This window comes from Phalacrocorax carbo, chromosome 3 (genome assembly GCF_963921805.1).
Source record: "Phalacrocorax carbo chromosome 3, bPhaCar2.1, whole genome shotgun sequence".
Taxonomy (NCBI): domain Eukaryota; kingdom Metazoa; phylum Chordata; class Aves; order Suliformes; family Phalacrocoracidae; genus Phalacrocorax; species Phalacrocorax carbo.
In genome coordinates, this window is record NC_087515.1 from 108717172 (window position 1) to 108734770 (window position 17599).

A 17599-nucleotide genomic window follows, 5' to 3' on the forward strand; every position below is an offset into this window, starting at 1 on the left:
ATGATTTAATGCTTTCTACATATTAAATCAATTTAATTATCACCTACTTATTGATATTTTGGTGCATCATCTTTTTGCAATAGATCTTCTATTCTGGCACTATGATTTATTACAAAATTCTAACACCTTTCAGGTCCCCTAAACAGACATTTTCAACAGACAGCTTCTGAGGTTATGATTAATTCATTTTTCCTCTGACAGCAGATTCACCAAGAAAACATGTGTCAAGGATGAGCCTTTGCTTTAATTTTTTTATCCTATAATAACCAAAAGTTATTACAAAGCAAGCATATTACTTCATATTACTTCATTTTTATATAACTTTAATTCCTTATATATGAAGATAAAAGACAATAAGGGAAATTCAACACTGGTATATGTTCATGTAACTTCTTGCATACATTGAATGGATGTGTGGAGCTGCAGAGAGTTATGCCAGAGTTAAATCTGCCTTCGTGTGTGCTTGCTGTTGAGCAGCCATTTTAAATACAGATGATGTCTAGGCATCTTGGCAGCCATTTAGGAGAGAAGTTTGTCATTCCTTTTCTTCTGAAACTGGCAGGGTTGTAAGTGATGGTATCAAATACAGACAAAAATGCTAACTCAGATGCTAGCAGAAGCAAATGCTAATTTTCGGTGTTGGAATTAGAAGGCTTAACTGTGAATGTGCTGTGGGGTCTTTCATACTTAACAGCTCCAGATTTAGGCCACTGGTTTGCTGCCCTTTTAAAGAGTGTTCATTTTGTCAGCCTCACCAACTCAGAAATGGCCTCAACAGATATCATGACCTGAACAGTGTGGGGCTGGCTCCGTGTAAATGTAACAGGTCCCCTGGGGACATCGGTGGTTTTAAGCAAACAAGACATTACTCCTTCAGCATCAGTGTCCCTGTGCCCACAGTCAGCCAAGGACCTGGGGCTGCCGGAGGCCTTTTGGAAGAGAAATGAAGGAGTTACATGGTCAATATAGACATGGTGGCATTTCAAAAGGTTGAGTGTGTCAAATCCCAATGGACTGGAGAAATTGCAGACCACTTAGTTTTGCAGAATTAGTTTTTATAACTTTATGTGTAGTGCGTTTGCTGCAGAGTAAAATGAAAGCTTGGTCCAGCATTCATCTGCAAAAATACAAGAACATCAGAATTTACAGATGAAAGTAGGTAATCTAGCTGGTAATCCAGCTCATGGTCCAGTCCTACAGTGGCCAGGAGACAATGCCCAGGGTTTAAAAAATGACCTGACATGCAGTGATTCTCCCCTGCTAACCTTGCCAGCTCTTAGGTTTCTTGTTAGTGACACTTTGCCTTCTTCATCTCCACTGTCCAGCCTGTTTCTGGTTAAACAGATGACCAGATACATCAACAGTATCCTGAAAGAGCGAAGTCGGGGCTTAGCTACACCAACCGTAGTGCTGGTAGAGCTGTGAGCTGATAAATACACATATAGCTAAATGTATTTCTAAATTTGACCTTAAATCCCTTTGAGAGTGTGATTTAATCTCCTACATGATGTAAGTTCTTTTAAAATGTTTACATCTTCTCCTTCATAATGTTATTTGTACATTTGATGTTTAACTGTGCATTACAGAAATTGTTATTGTGATCTTTCATTTTTACAGCGTGTAAAGGTATGGCACATCCCAAGTCTCTGTGTTATTTATTTTTGTTTAGTTTTGACTTTAAACTGTTTGTTGCTTTTACTTGGAATACACTTAAACTGGGAATTTGTGTATAGACTAGTTATAGCCAATTGTAAAACTACAGGGACTTGGTGAAGCAAACAAATATCCAGACTCAATAGCATTGCTATGCATGGGAGTAAAGAACCTTTACTAGCAAAAGAGATGTGGGCTATACTATTATTCTTTGATTAAAGAGTGGATAGCTATTTACAAAATATGGTGCAGCTCTTCTCTACTGATTTATAGCTCTCATATACCCACAGGTGAGTTGCTAATTACACAGCATTCATAACATTACCTCTACAGTGGTACCACCGTAATTTATTTTGGGGTTACCAACAATACCCTAATTAGTAACTGTGAAGCTTTCTTTGGCCCTTGGTGAGGATCACAGTTGTAGTTCAGTCAGTTACAGAAACACCTTTCATCCATAAATTTCTCTTTCCATTCTTCTGGCTTGACATAGTTACATACAATGTGTTGCGATTTAAGAACAAGCCAAGCTTTATTCTGAAATGTACTAAAAAGACTGGTGCAGATTAGATGAAAGACGTACTTTTCCCCCCTGATTAAAGCTGGTAAGGCTTCAGCTGGGAGAAGGGGTAAAGAACTGGGTCTAATTTTGCATTTCAAGAAATACAGAGGGAGTCTGGAAGAGATTGACAGGAACAATTAGGAAATACAATTTGTGGAACAAAAAAATTGCAGTAATAGAATTTGAGTCCAGAAGAAGTAAGACTGTGAGAGGAAGAGTTAAGTCATTCAGAATGTAAAGCAGCAGAAACTTCTGAATGTTAAATTGCTTTCCTGGGCTAAGAGAAAAGGTAGAAAAACTGGATTAATTTGTTACAAAGATTTTGCTAGACATTAGCAAAAATCTTCCTACCTCTTCAGGTAGTAAGCCATGCTGATACTGAGATATGCTATTCATTGGTGATAAATAGAATGAGTTAGACTAACCCATGCCTATGTACAGCACTTGATCCTAGTTCACTACTGAGAGAGGGAGGAGAGGTCTGTTGAGGTCTCTTCTAGTCCTTCAGTTGTTTGATTTAAAGAACAAAACCTTCTCTTTACATACCTTCGGTGTGAAGCATAATTTCCAGTAATATGCCCAGAGCCATCACACCCAGGGGTGGGACACCTAGAATAATAATGGAAGAGATACGGAGCAAAGTTACTGACAGGAAAGATATAACGGCCCATTAAAAATATTCATTGGCTCAGTCCTTGTTTCCACAGGTGCCAGCCCTGGGGACCTCTAGCCATTGCTAAACCTGAGCTTAATTCCACGCCAGGAAGAAACATACTTTCTTCATTCATGAAATGCTTTTGTTTGCTACTTGTCACCTGCCCACTTAAATTCTTTCTGAATATCTCTAGTATCAGCAGATTAGTGGAAGATTTCCAGCAGCAGCCTGACATCCCCGCACCACCAGGAATGAGCAGGGTTGACAGCAAATGGAATATCCCCATGGTGTGTTCTTAAGTAATGGCTAACACTGCAGCAAGCCATTGCTCTAATCCCACTGCACAGTGTCATGAAGTCACACAGGAAGATACCCCTCCACCTCTCTGTGAAGCGAAGGAGGTGCCTAAGGAAAAGGAAATGTGTAGACAGGGCAGTAATGCTGGCCTCTTGCAGAGAAATGATAACCCACCCAAACACCAAGCTACAGCACCAGATAGAGAAGTCACTGATACAGTATTGGTGGAATTTCTAATAGCTGAACAATGTTAGAGTAATCAAAGAAAATAGGTGGTTTTTTCTACATTGCAAAGATTGTTGTGATCATCACAGAATAAGCTAAATTATAATGCTAAGTAAAATCTATAGCTGGTATTTGAACTGCTACCCTAAATCACAGAAAAGACAAAGGAATAATTAATTCACATTAATTTTACTGAACAGACCAACGCTACATGAATTCCAAATTTCAAATTTGTGCATGCACACAAATTCAGATGTTGCATTCTGAAACATCAGATTTCCATAACATTGAATTCTTTCACTACTTGAATCCAGAGTTCATGCAGACTTTGGCTTTCTCCCTTTAGTTGCATGTGTGCTTTCCTCAAAGTTGGTCCATACTGGTAAACTTTTGTTTCCCAAAGGTTTCTGCAGAGAGTTGAAAGTTTTTTAAAATCAGGAATTAAGCAACCCAGAATTCAGTGCAATGGGGCTTTCACGTTCCATTAAGCTGAATTTTAGCCCTTTAAAGCTAGTAAGCATTACCTACTCCTGAGCAGCTCAGAAGCGCCAAACTTCAAACATGATTAATGCAACCTTGAAAGAGATAAATTAAACTGGAATTTGTTAAATGGAATTCTCATGTGGTCTTCATCTGGACCAGTTGAGTTGTTAATCAGAAAACATTAAAATATGGTAGCACTTCCAGGATGTAAGTTGGTAAAACCTCTGGGGTTCACTACGTCACTGAAGTTTCTCTTCCATACAACAAACAGCCTGTGTGCTTTGGACAAGAAGTCTAAACAACATCCTTAAAGACAATTCTCCTTTTCTCTTGCTTTACGTCTTTGCACAGGACCAAGTATAAGACCATGATCCTGAGTAGAAGGTGGAAGTATTACTGTGACTCTTAATATCTTAAAGACCAATATGCAGGCTGACATCACACATTAATCTTTCTGCTTGTAAAAAGATAAAAAAGCTAATTTTTGCATAGTTTCTTCTGACACAATTAGGTAAAAATATGGCCCTCAGTGAAGAAGTTATATTTCAGTCTGTATGGCCCCTACTGTTCATACTTTGCTGTGGCTGCACATGGGTAGCACAAACTTTAGCTATTACTTTAAGTTAAAAAATAAATGGTTAGGACATCTTATATAAAGGGTCTTACATTTTAAATACTTCATATATAAATATTTAGATGTTGCTACTATTTTTTTTTTGGCAAATATTTTGAGATTTGCAGAGAGACAATCTCTTGCTTTATGTGTTTTTTTAATGCTAGGTATCTTCAGTGATCTACAATGCTTACTTCCTACTTCCATCAAGACCAGCTGCATCACTAAAGCCTGACTGAAGCCTCTAAAGATGTTGAATCAAAAGATATGAAAATAAGAATTAATTAAATGAATTGACTAAACTTTGGCTGTAAATGTCCATGGCATTTAAATGAATAAAAGAGAACAAGGAGCCATGAGTTTGTTCCTCTGCAGTCTGTCTGAGGTACTACAAGAATTCCTTCCTATTTGAAGCCACCATTTTGCTCTACAGACTTTTCAGTCCTTTTCAGAAGAAGCTATTATCAAAACTCCATAATGGTTTTTCTCATCTTTTCCAAGACTTTTGCTACAGCGACGCATGATCAATAGTGTCTTAACTAACAGGATTTATAAGATGCACCAGTATATCCAATTAATCAGTCTTAAAATTAGACCATTACACCTCAACCATTTGGACAGGCTTACACAGTTTAGAAAGTAGCTTATTTCAGTGTAATTTAAAAAAAAGTGTTAAGCAACTGAGGCTAAAGAAGAAATCATCCTGCTGTGTATTGAACTCAGATCTTCACAAAGGGCTCTATACAGTTCATATCAGTTTAAAGTCATACTTTCGATTAAACCAGAAGAGAGTTTTTATGTAGGCAAGGATTTTATGAAGGCCTTTCAGATTTTGATTTTGGCACTATAATATTTGTTTTCAAGTCTCATAAGCTTATATTGACCTAAATTTAACAGGTGAAATAAGAGTTTAATGCAGTTGATATGAACATTTTAAAAGCCTGGAACGTCTCTATTTACTGCTGTTTCCACTGTGAAACATAGGATGCAGATATACAGCAGTCTGTTTCAGCTATAAAGTCATTACAATATTTATTTGCTATCCTAAGCAAATTAGGTAAGGACACAATTACAAGTCCTTGTACCATTGGAATTGTGAGTCTTTATTTTCAGAATGTCTGATTGTATACAGGACTTGTATATAACCTACTACTACACTATCAACTAGTACCTCTATGTATTTGACTTAACTGATCACATGTGCATGCTACAATGCCAGGAAAGTGTATGAGAGGTCCAGGTAAGAGGCAAGTGATGTGAAACCCTTTGAAAATTAGTATCAGAGTAGGTGGAAAAAGAGATACACAGTTTGCTCACTTAAATGAATGTAATCTGGCAGGTTCAGAAGCTTATTTATAGACTCTACATAATACCTTATTGCAGCAAAGGAAATACTTTAGTTCTGTAAACAGTGAGGTGACAAAAGGAACTGACCCTGTAAAGAGTGAGACTCAGAACATATAACACTAGCACTTTACACAAATTCAGGGCATCCAGCAAAGTAAAAAAGCTTGTCAGTGAAAGGGAATGGAATGCAGTTAGCACTGCCTTGATGTCCCATTCATTTCACAAAACATCCCAGAGAAGCTTTTTTGGGAACATAAGCATAAGCAGAAAGCAGGGCAGGCAGCAGAACAGCAACAGCTGTGGGAGCTGGATTCAGAATTGGGCTTAGATTCAATAGCAGGAATGAAAAAAAAAGGTGAGAGCCAAAAGGAGATAAATATACTTAAGCCCTACTACCTATTTTTCACTGCGGAACGGACTGAAGGTGCGCAGCAAGTAAAAAAGACTTTTGGCATCTTGAAATAACTTCCTGGGTCTAGGGAAAAAATGGCTGCAATGCCCAAATGGTCTTGGGGAGGGCTTTTCAAAATGCCAATAGTTAAAAGTCTAGCTGCAAACCCAGCTTGGAAGAAAAACTATCAGCATAGCAGACTACAAATAAAATACACATTTAAATCTGTATTCCCAGGCTTTTATCTAGGTCTACAGGAGCTACTTAAGCTCACATGTCGCTTTCATATTTAGATAATATATAACTCAGCTCGTGTGAGACCAAATAGGATGTTATCCAAGGTACAAAGACAGAACTGAAGTACTTCTGTCCTCATTATTGTGTATATCTTTGGTTGACTTACTTTTAAAATTTACTTTAAAACATAAATTATCTCTAAAACATAACAATAAAAACCAAAGATATAGTAACCTGCAATATAATGAAAATACTTTGCCTTTTTTTTTTTTTTTTTTTTTACTTTTAGAGATTTTACCACAAAATGACAACAGCTGTTCAGAACCAGGATTGCTTTTCCGCAGAGAGGAGGCAGAGCTCATGGAATTTTTTCCAGTGCACACAGCCTGACCACAGCTCAGGGCCTTGGCTCAGGCTCTCCCCCTCTCTCTCAGAAACCCTCAGTTGAGATGCAGCAACACAGTGACTTCTATTTCCATCTCAGTCAGATCTTGTCTTTAATGTTTGACCAGTTTATATGTATAAATCCAAACTGAAAACTTGGATCTAGAATTATACAAGCCTAAATTCAGGAAACCACGCAAACAAAAGTCAGGTCATTGCAACACATGGTTGCATTTTTCACTATATAAGGTAATAGTGTTTCATTTAATCATCAGAGACAGTTTTAGTAACTGTAACCAATATAACTACTTCTCTCTGTCTCTTGCCCCTTCAATCACTCTTGGCCCCTTCCATGCCCTGTACCAAGCCCTCTCCCTCTGCACACTTTCATCCTCACTGCCCTTATCACTACAGCCTGGTTTTCACTAAGGAAAGGGCATGCTATTAAGTTAGGCTGTAGTTTTCACATGAATTGGCAGGTTTGTATGTTATCTGTGTACTTTTTTTTAGCTACCGTTCTTGGAGGATTGATAATAGCACTCAGTGGACACTCTAGAAGTAAAGAAATAATAACAGCCACTAATAAAGGTGAAGGGTGTTGCCACTTCTGATTATGGCAAACTGCTTCGACATCTTATTTTTGTGCTGAGGAAGTTTGCTCCCATGGAACTAAATTAAGCCATTTATTTCTCTCCACAATGGCCATGCCAAGGGCCATCAGATAGTAATATTTTCTAAGACCCACAAAACTATACTGGGATGCAATTGCAACTGGTTGCTACAATATACCTTTCATGACCTGTTATTAGTAAGCTGGTGTATCAGCTGTAAAGACTGATGTTACTTTTATTGTTTAGTTTGCAACACTTAGCACCTACAACATTGTGGATCCAGTCTTCCCTTGAGTAAGCAAATGAACACACATATAAATAATATAGTCTGCCAGACAGAGTATGTATCCTATAAACTACTAATTAAATATTTAAAGCAGATGTAGCTAGCAACCCAATGGAAAAATCATATTGAATAAAATGGGGGAGTAAACCAGTAAGTTGTGCAAAAATTCAGAATGGTTCTTCGGAATGTTCCACACCACAAAAGAACTGAGATTTAATAGAAAATTGTATCTTTCCCATAGTTTTATTTTGACCATGCTGTCAGTCTCTGTAGTAGAGGTGTGATTTTCTCTTGAAGGTTCAGAAAGGCTAGAGAAATATAATTGTTTCCTGTGGGATTTTTTCATAGCAGAATATAGAATTTTTTTTATTGTCTGGTGGTTTCCCTGTATTCAAGATTCTGTTTTATTTGACTGAATCACCAGGAATGGAATTCATAGGTTGGGAGGCTGGAAGACAGATGCAATAATACTTTGCATTTCTATCTTTCATCCGAAGACCTGAAAGTATTTTACAAACATTAATGGAAAAAAATCTCTCAATACTGCTTTGAAAAAGGGAAGAATTTGGCAGAGGAAAACTGGGGTATAGAGAGGCTAAATGACTTTATACGGAAGAGGAAAACAGGCTAGAAGTAGACATTCTTATTCACTGCTCTGTTTGCAGCTATAAAGCCATATGTCTTCTGAAACTACATGTAGATTCGTAAAAAAAAAATATTGTGGGTGTTTTTTCTGGTCTGGTAGTCCAGAAACAAAAAGTTACAAAAGTAAACCTGTAAAGATATTGTGTTTGCAGTTCCCTGAATTGAATATGTGAGGAAGAAAAAAAAAAGGTGATTGGGCAAGAAAGGACAAGGAGAAGCTTTGTCAAATTAAGAAATTGAGTTTTCTGTAAGGTATGGTAAGTTTATTGTACGTCTATGCCTCTATGAATCTGAGTGCTTGTCAAAAAAGAACAGGTTTGCAGCTCTTGACAAACAAGTGTCCTTTTTAACTATTTAAGAGGCCAAAAGAGAGAACAAGTTTTCCTCCAGTTTTTCCTATGCCACTCACCACTGACGTGGAGGGAGCACTTTGGGATGAGAAGAGGGATCATAAACAGAGCTGTGTGGTCCTCAGTGGAGATTTTTTGGCCATGGGTGTGTCAGTAACAGTCAGGGTTGTGGTTATTGTTATGAAAACACCTATTTAGCAGGAACTGGACAGGAACCAGCAACTCATTTTGCCTTTACCTTTCTAAGCAGTCAGAGCAATGCCTCCCAGCCATTACTGTTCTAGCCAGCTCTGTGAAAGCAATCTGGATGTGTAAACCCTAAATCTTATTTCAGGTGTTTGGTACATTGTCAAGCTCTAATTAAGTATGTGAAGTGGAAATGCTGCTGATCATTTTCCTTGTGAAAACACAGAAGAAGATCAGGTTGGACGGGGCTCTGAGCAACCTGATCTAGTTGAAGATGTCCCTGCTCACTGCAGAGGGTTTGGACTAGATGACTTCTAAAGATCCCTTCCAACCCAAACCATTCTATGACTCTAAGAAAATCTGTTGTCTGTTCTAATGCCAGTAGGAACACAGATGCTTTTCCACTTTTACCCTGTTGTCTTTTATTGTCTATTTTTTACCATGGCATTTGACTTCTGAATTCCTAAAGTGTTGATACTTACTTTTGATGACTAGACAAAACCCCTCTCCTACACAACCTATCTGTGAATTTGTAATGAAAACCTGTTTGTTAGAATGGATTTATTTTCTCTTAATTTCCCTCAGTGAAGCTGTACAGCTACATAGTTCTTCACTGCTTTATTCCTTCCATTTTCTTTCCTGATGCCTCTTTCTCCCTATTTTCTGTCTGCTACCCTTTTCCTTCAGTGGAGCAGGAACCTCCTTTTGCTTTTGCCCCATGGTTTGCTTTCCATCCACGTTCCACTGCATCATTTCTCTTCCACATTCTACTGCTTCCTTTTCCAGATCCTTTTTCTTCCTCATTGTCTCTTCTTGTCACTTTTAAATTTTATTTCTCACCCTTTTACTTCTTTTTAATCTGTCCCCTTTGGCTGATGGCTTCATCCTCTGTTCCTCCCTCATCCTTTCCTCCTTTCATGATCTAATACCCCTGAAGCCAACAGTTCTTTCTTCTTTCCTCCCCTTTGTTGTTTCTTTCCATTATCTTTTCTTTCATCACCCTTCTTGTCCTCCTGTTCTTTTCTCCCAGCTGATTTTATCTTTCCCTTAGTCTGCATTACTTGTGGTCCTCACATTGCTGAGATGACTGGGAACACATTGCAGCCTCGTGTTAGGGGAGAAAACGCTGTGTGTTGTGAAACCTTAACAAAGAAATTCTTGGCTATCAAGACACAATGAGTCATTTTAAGTATCTTGTACTCTTTTGTTTTCATTAAAGTCATTGTAAGCTTTATCACTGTTTTCAAAAGGTGCAGAACCAGTCTAGCACTGGGCACTTCTGAAAATCCTATTTGAACCTCATTTGAATTGGTTCAAGAGGCAACATAAACTCTGTGGGACAGGTAAGCAGATAATGAATATTTCGGTGGATCTTGAATCTATTGTTTCATGTTCAAGGCTAAACCTGTGTTCTAGTCCTCACAAATATACCTACAAAAGCATGTGAAGTCAGACCCTTATAAATATCAAAGGTTCATAAAGATGCGTTGTAAGCCAAAGATAAAAAAGAAGTTAAATTTAGATTCATATGTTAATTATTTCCCTGTATTCAGCCTAACTAGAAGGAGTACTTAATCACACAAATTTAGTTTTGGGAAAAGTGCTAAATATTACTTTTTCATATGTAAAATACTGCTAACATTTCTTACTTAGCAGAATGCTGCTGACACAACAGGCCTCACTGGAGGTAATAGGAAAATTTAAAACCCCAAACCACAGCAGATATAAAGGAAAGGGAGTTGAGGAAATAACAAGAGCCAGCAAATAAAAGAAAACCTGTGGTGGAATGGCAAATGAATAAATTAACAAAAATATTCTGTCTTGTCAGTTGTTTTTTGGCATTGGATCCAGTGCAGTTCCAGTAGGAAAGGGCAGATCAGGGCACCGAGGCAGGGATCACTGGTGGGGCATTACTGAGCCCTCTCAGAAGACACTGGAAGAAGTGCAGGCTGGAGATTGGAAGGAAGTGTATAATGGAAGGATTTGTTGTTACCACTTTCACTGTATGGTCTTTCTATCCATGAGGGAATGATGCCAGGCCTATGGAGCTAATCCAGGCATGAGACAAAAATAATTTTGGCTCAGAGACTTTATGGAGTAACTTCAGTCTCTTCTATCTCTGCTGAGAGATTGCTCTGTCTCTCCCTTTGCCTCTAGAAATCCCCAGCAATTGAATGGTTCTAAACTGGAGATGGCTGACTGCATACTCTTCTCTTTAGGTAAAATTTAATTAATTCCCTGACTTTCTGCATATACAATTTTTCTGTCCTTAGCTGCTGGTATTATCTGTATTGCATTCCTGCATTTTTTGAACTGTGTGGTGGTGAGAAAGGACATGATATGTTTTTTAACTACACTGAAATCCATTTTCCTATAAGCAGACTAAAATGCATCATGCTGGCATTTAAAATATTGCTGTGCACTTGAATGCACAGATACACATGATATGTTTAAATTAATTATATCGCTTTAGAAAAAAATATTCCTGTGCCTTCAGTTACCACCTCTGCATGCTGCCTGTTCTGCTAGCAGTCAGGACTTCCCAGCTTCCCAGCAGCAAGTGCCATGACGTGCTGCCCGCTGTTCTCACATCTAGCACCAGCATATACCGCCTAACATGCCAGTTGCCAAAGGCATGGTATGTGCCTAATGTGAAATAGCTTCTGTGCACTACCCAGGGGGTGCTCCGTTCACAGAAGCTGCCAGGGGGAAGCTGTGAATCAGCTCTCTCCCTGGGCACCTTGCCCACGCTTTCTCTCCTGCCAGCATCGCCTGCCTTGGAGGCAGCACCAGCCAGCTGCAGATCCCCTCCCCGCAGCACAGAGCACTTCCTGGCACCAGGGATGAATCAGTTCCAACATATGCAAATTCAAATCTTCATTTCCAAACACCTCAGCCTTTGAAAAAAGGCTTCTTTTTTATAGTGAAGGAATAACATAAAATGATTGAGGCATGGAGAAAAATGTAGAAGAAGATAGCCTTAAGAGAACATGCCCTACAACTAGGAGCCAAGCCATGTGAGGTTTGTGTCTCCTAATAGCATTGCTGCAAGCCCGTGCTCGAAAAAAAAACCACACACGGGCTTTTTTCAGTAATTTTGGGTAGACACGTTTGTTCCTGAAGAAGAATGCCCTGTTCCTGGTTGTTCTATTAAAACGGGAACCACTAAGCCTCTCAGGAGTATCTGCCACATTAGCGACTGCACAGCAAGGTGGGTCCAGTCAGGGTCTGCAGAACAGCCAGTGACACAACTTCTTTTGCTCTCTGTATGTGAAAATGGGTCCAAGAGAAGCACTTGAAGACAGTAGCACAGGTATAGCATTTTGGTATTCTTCACCTTAAAAGGTGTCTTCAAAAGCCTAACTTTTCTGTTTATGATGTAAATGGAAGTTTTAGCATAAAATTAAATTAAAATTAGGCCAAATGCTGAGTACTTTCAAAATGCACTCTTTAAAGTAGGGAATTTTTCTCCCGATAAGAGATTTACATTATGGTCTGTAGCCTGCTGATTGCCTTGAACACCATAAAAGTATGAATAGTGTAATTATGGAATCGTTGTGTCTATGTTGCTGCTTCTGCCATGTTCTGCTCTTTTGTACTTCATGCATCTTCTCCCAGGTGAAGCAATTACCAAAGGGTCTGTGGGCACAGCAGTATGACCTTGAATCTGTCACTTCCTGAGAGTTTCCTGGAGGCTTGGGAAGGCTTCAAAATCTACAAATCTGGAATACTCAAAACAGTCAGCACCTCCTCAAGAAATGTTGAAAAAAACTATCAGGTTAGGATTGCTAAAAGCAGAGGGAAAATATTAGCAACTTTCATATAGTCTGTGGTCATTGGGAAGAGAATGGCACAATCCAGCATTAGCAATTCCTTAGGTATTCTTTTTATCTGTTTTTCATTTAACAGAACTCTTCAACTTGTGCATGAACAAATACTCGATCAAGAAAAGGACTCTAGAAGATCACAGGAAAGGAGACAGATCAAATGTAAGGGGGAAAGAAAAGGCTGAGTGTGAAGGACAGAAAGAATAAAAGCATGAAGAAAGTTGAATTTATATGTCCTCTTTCAGAACAGTGTATTGAATATTGGTATGAAAGACTAAGCCTATGAAATATTTCTAGCCCTATATAATTAAGAAAGAAGCAGGAGTTCTGCCTCTAACGAGTCCTCTCAGTCTAGCATTATGGCAAAGCCATAAATGAATAGGATTGTAAACATCTTTGAGTTATCTAGGAAATATATCACGGGCAGCATGAGGCCTTAGAAGTTTACAAAAAAAATCCTATTAAAATAATCCAAATGACAGAAAATGTAATGTGCTGGAATTTTCTTCACTATTAACAGCTTGTTTCTTACTCTCCTGTTTCAAAAGAGCAATTAGAAAGGTGCTTTTCAGTGCACATTCAGAAAGGTAAGATAAGGTAAACATAATAGTTTGGTGTAAAATGTGTTTAGGTGACTAATTGCATCTTAAGGCTGAGAGGTATGTTTGTCTCGTATTCAGTCACTGCACTGTGCCCATTAGCACTGAGAAGCGCTATTGTACCACGAAGTTCCTATACTGGATGGACTTTAAAATGTCTTCTGAATGTATGTGTTTCTCTGTGAAAACCCGTGCCATCCAGTAACAGGGACAGGTTAACATTTGGATAAGGGGAGCAAACTCTCAAGGGTTTCGCTTTCCCAGACAGATAAAGCAGAGATACTACTTTCTATTTTGGGGGTGAAGAGTCAACAGCAAAAGAATAAAATCCTTCAGTTTTCATTTCATGAAAACAAGCAGCTTTTTCCCTCTAGGCCTAAAAACATTTGTCAGAAGCCCAAGTGAGGAAATGTGAAAATACTGAGTGTGAATTATATCAGACTGTGAGAGGCAGTCTGGTCTAGTAAGAAGGCTAATGAACAGTACAGCTAAGGGAAATCCACTTTTGTCACTGATTTTCTGTATGAGCTTATACTAATTTTTTGAGCAGTTCTCGGGCATGCTCTAATTTTTGGTGCAATTGACTTGAGAGTCATATTCCATCTATGCTGACTTTTAAGTATAACCTCATCATTTACTTGAATTTACCTTAGGCCTGCAATGTTAAGCAAGACTTAATACTGAAAGGAAAAATGAGGTTGAGACCTATCTGCAAGGAGGACAAGTTGGGCATGACCACAGCTGTGCCCACTCCTGCAAATACTCTGCTGCCTTGGGGTAGTCTCCGATGGTAGACAGTGGGCAGACAATTCAGCCCTAGTGAAGTAACACTTAAGAGGACACAATGTCTTTTTTATTCTCCCAGTGCTCTGAGAACTCCAAACAATAAGCTGCAAGTTTGCATAGCTGCAAGACGTTGGAGGATGGTTATGGGCAAGGAACCCTTGATACACGAGGCTGAGAGAGCCAGCTTGATCATTCTTATGAAGAAAAGTGTAAGAAATCTTATTGCTGTCTGCGAATACCTAAAAGGGTGGTGTGATGAAGGCATAGCAAAAGGTTTCTCAGAGCTGCACAGCTGAAGAATGAGAGGCAATGGAGACAAGGTTCAACATGGGAAAGCCCAATTCAATTTAAAGGCTGGTCAAACACTAGAACAGGTTGTGGGAACTCTAACCTTAGAGCTACTCCAAACTTGAGTGAACAAGGTTCTGAGCAACCTGCTCCAACTGGACTTGGTCTGAGCAGGAGTTTGAAGTTGGTAACATTTGGAGTTCCCTGCCTACATGGTCTTATAATTCTGCAACACATCTTAAAAGCTGTATCAGAGAGCATACAGTTTGGCCTCCTATTGGCAGCACAGATGCAACCTTTCCTTACAGGCATATTTCCAGAAAGATCAAGCACTATAATTCTACTTTATTTCAGTCATTTCCTGGTAGTTCAAGTTCAACCATCAGCCAATTTCTTTGTATAGTTGTATATATTTTAAATATTTGTATATTTCTTTGTATTTGTATATGTTCTTTCAATAATTGAAAATTATGCCTTTGAAGTCCAGTTTGCCAAGCTAATGAATGCTCAGAAATTATCAGCGAGGTAGATAAAGTGGCTTACACCAAACATCCTGATCAGTGAGAGGAACTGTGTGTCTGAAATAATACTCCCAGTTTCTACTCCGGGCATCTGTCTGCCTCTGCTTTGGAGTTTCCTGTCCCTCCTGAAAGGATGTTGTAACCGTCTGGGTAGCAGTAAAAGAAACAACGGAGCTTTTAGTATAGTATTCAATAACCTGAAATTGGTGCCATTTCACCCTAACCTGTCAGACTGCATGAGGCAGTTTGCACATTACGTGAACAAAGGAGACATCCCTTCAGTGAGGGCAGGAAGCTCTGATAAGACCATTAAAACTGTTCCAAGCTAAACTATTCCTTCTTGTGTGGGAATCTGAGACTGTATTGAACAGCACTTAAGTAATAATTCCAGCTTCATAAGACCATTCCAAGGTATCATTAAGTAGAGCACTTGAAAATGAATTGTGCTTTTTATTGTCATGGGCTATGCTCTGGTGTCTTTTCTTACTTTGGCCCTCCTTACTTTCTCCTTACAGTTAACAAAGGCAGAAAGCCCATGCTTTTGTACAATTTCCCCTTGTACAACTCCCATAAGATTAGGCAGTGCAGGCTTGGTTTAAACTGTAAACATTTCATGAAAGAGCCACTTTAATTTCGCAGTCTGATAGCTGCAGAAGTAGTCTCCTGAACAGCTGTGCAGAGTGCTGCGGAGGTCGGAGGTTACAAACAGGGATAAATGGCGGTGCAGCACAATGGCAATGTGCAACTGCATACTGCAGTGTAGAAAACAGCTCTCTTGCCCAGGAACACTTTGCTCACAGTTGGGAATGCAGGCAGAGAGAAAGTGCTCATGTTCTATTATACCTCATGTATATGAGGCCCAGAGCTCTCATGCACTGCAGAATTAGACAAGCAGCCTTTGCCTTACATGATTTTTGCAAGAAAAAGGTTTCCCTCTGATTTTTTTTTTAAAGCAAAACACTTATTTTCCAAAATCACTTGGGTTTGTGTGTGTATAGAGAAATATCCCTGAGCATCTATTTACTATTCCTTACTCTGATTTCTAATTCACTTCGTTAGCATTGATACAGATCTCATCTAAACATTGATTAATACTTTTCTCTTTCCAGGCTGGTGCAGAGGAACCATAACTTTCTATTTTCAGAGTGAATTTTTACATCCTGTATTCAAACTCTGACAAAATATTTTTAAAAAATCACTGTCCTCACAAACATTCCTGCTAATTAAATGCCCCCTGATGACAATTTGGGAGAATAATACAGAAGGCAGGAACACAGCTGAAAGACAAATCCTCTGTTTTGATTACCTCAGAGGTTGTGAACATGGAAGTGCATCTTATTAACCTCCTGGCATGAACTAGGAATAGGCATAATTCCAGCCTTAACACCCATTCAGCCATAGGAAAATTACTAATTTCAAGATGAATATGGCATCTCAGGAAGGTCAAATGAAAGACTGTGGAACAGGTTACCCAGCAACCTACATCCTACAGGAATGTCTCCCATAGATTGCCACTTCCCAGTGCTCATTGTTGTGGACTGTATCTCTTGCACAGAATTTAATCCATTGGCAGTGTCCTTAGAAGCTGCCATATTTCTCTTTTTTATAGTGAGGGAAATTTATAAGAAAAAAAAAAATACCCTTTGGCTAAAAAGTTTATTCATTGCATTTGCTTCACTTTTGAATGGAAAGTGTTTTCGTTGACATGAACAGACAAAACCCCATTTTTCTTAGCCTTACAGACAATCACACTACCTTGAAAGAATGGCTTTTCAACTTTAAGATGGAGTAAAATGATTTTTGAGATCATTCTTGCCTGTTTGACATGGGGCAGGTGGTGGACATTGTCTACCTGGACTTCTCCAAGGCCTCTGATACAGTCCCCCACAGCCTCCTCCTGGAGAAATTAATGCGTTATGGACTAGGCAAGTGGTCTGTGCAGTGGGTGGGGAACTGGCTGACAGGCCGCACCCAAAGGGTGGTGGTAAATAGCTCCTTTTCCAAGTGGCAACCTGTCACAAGCGGGGTCCCCCAGGGATCAATATTGGGCCCAATGTTATTCAGCATCTTTGTAAGTGATCTGGATAATGGCATCAAGTGTAGCCTGATGAAGTTTGCAGATGACACCAAACTGAGTGGGGAAGTAGATACTCCAGAAGGGAGAGCTGCTCTGCAGGAAGATCTGGATAGGCTGGAAGAGTGGGCTAACAAGAACCTTATGAAGTTCAACAAGGAGAAGTGTAAGGTCCTGCACCTGGGAAAACATAATCCAGGAGTGCAGCATAGACTGGGATCCACCTGGCTGGAGAGCAGCTCTGTGGAAAGGGACCTGGGGGTCCTGGTGGACAGAAAGCTCAACATGAGCAAACAGTGTGCTGCTGCGGCCAAGAAGGCCAACGGGATGCTGGGTTGCATCAAAAAGGGCAACGCCAGCAGAGAGAAAGAAGTCATCATCCCACCCTGCTCAGCGCTTGTCAGGCCACACCTGGAGTACTGTGTACAGTTCTGGTCCCCGCTATACAAAAAGGATGAGGACAGGCTGGAAGGGGTCCAGAGAAGGGCCACCAAGATGAGCAAAGGACTGGGAAGCTGCCATACGAGGATAGGCTGAGAGACCTGGGTTTGTTCAGGCCTGAGAAAAGGAGGCTTAGAG

General features: G+C 39.5%; 1 protein-coding gene across 4 annotated transcripts in view; it reads right to left on the reverse strand.

The window, feature by feature from the left end:
* MYT1L (myelin transcription factor 1 like) overlaps window positions 1-17599 on the reverse strand; it is a 237359-nt gene that overhangs the window by 28901 nt on the left and 190859 nt on the right. For all 4 annotated transcript variants that reach the window (XM_064447981.1, XM_064447978.1, XM_064447979.1 and 1 more), the window contains one exon: window positions 2762-2824. In XM_064447981.1, coding sequence (XP_064304051.1) covers window positions 2762-2824 — 63 coding nt within the window. The remainder of the gene's footprint in view (window positions 1-2761; window positions 2825-17599) is intronic.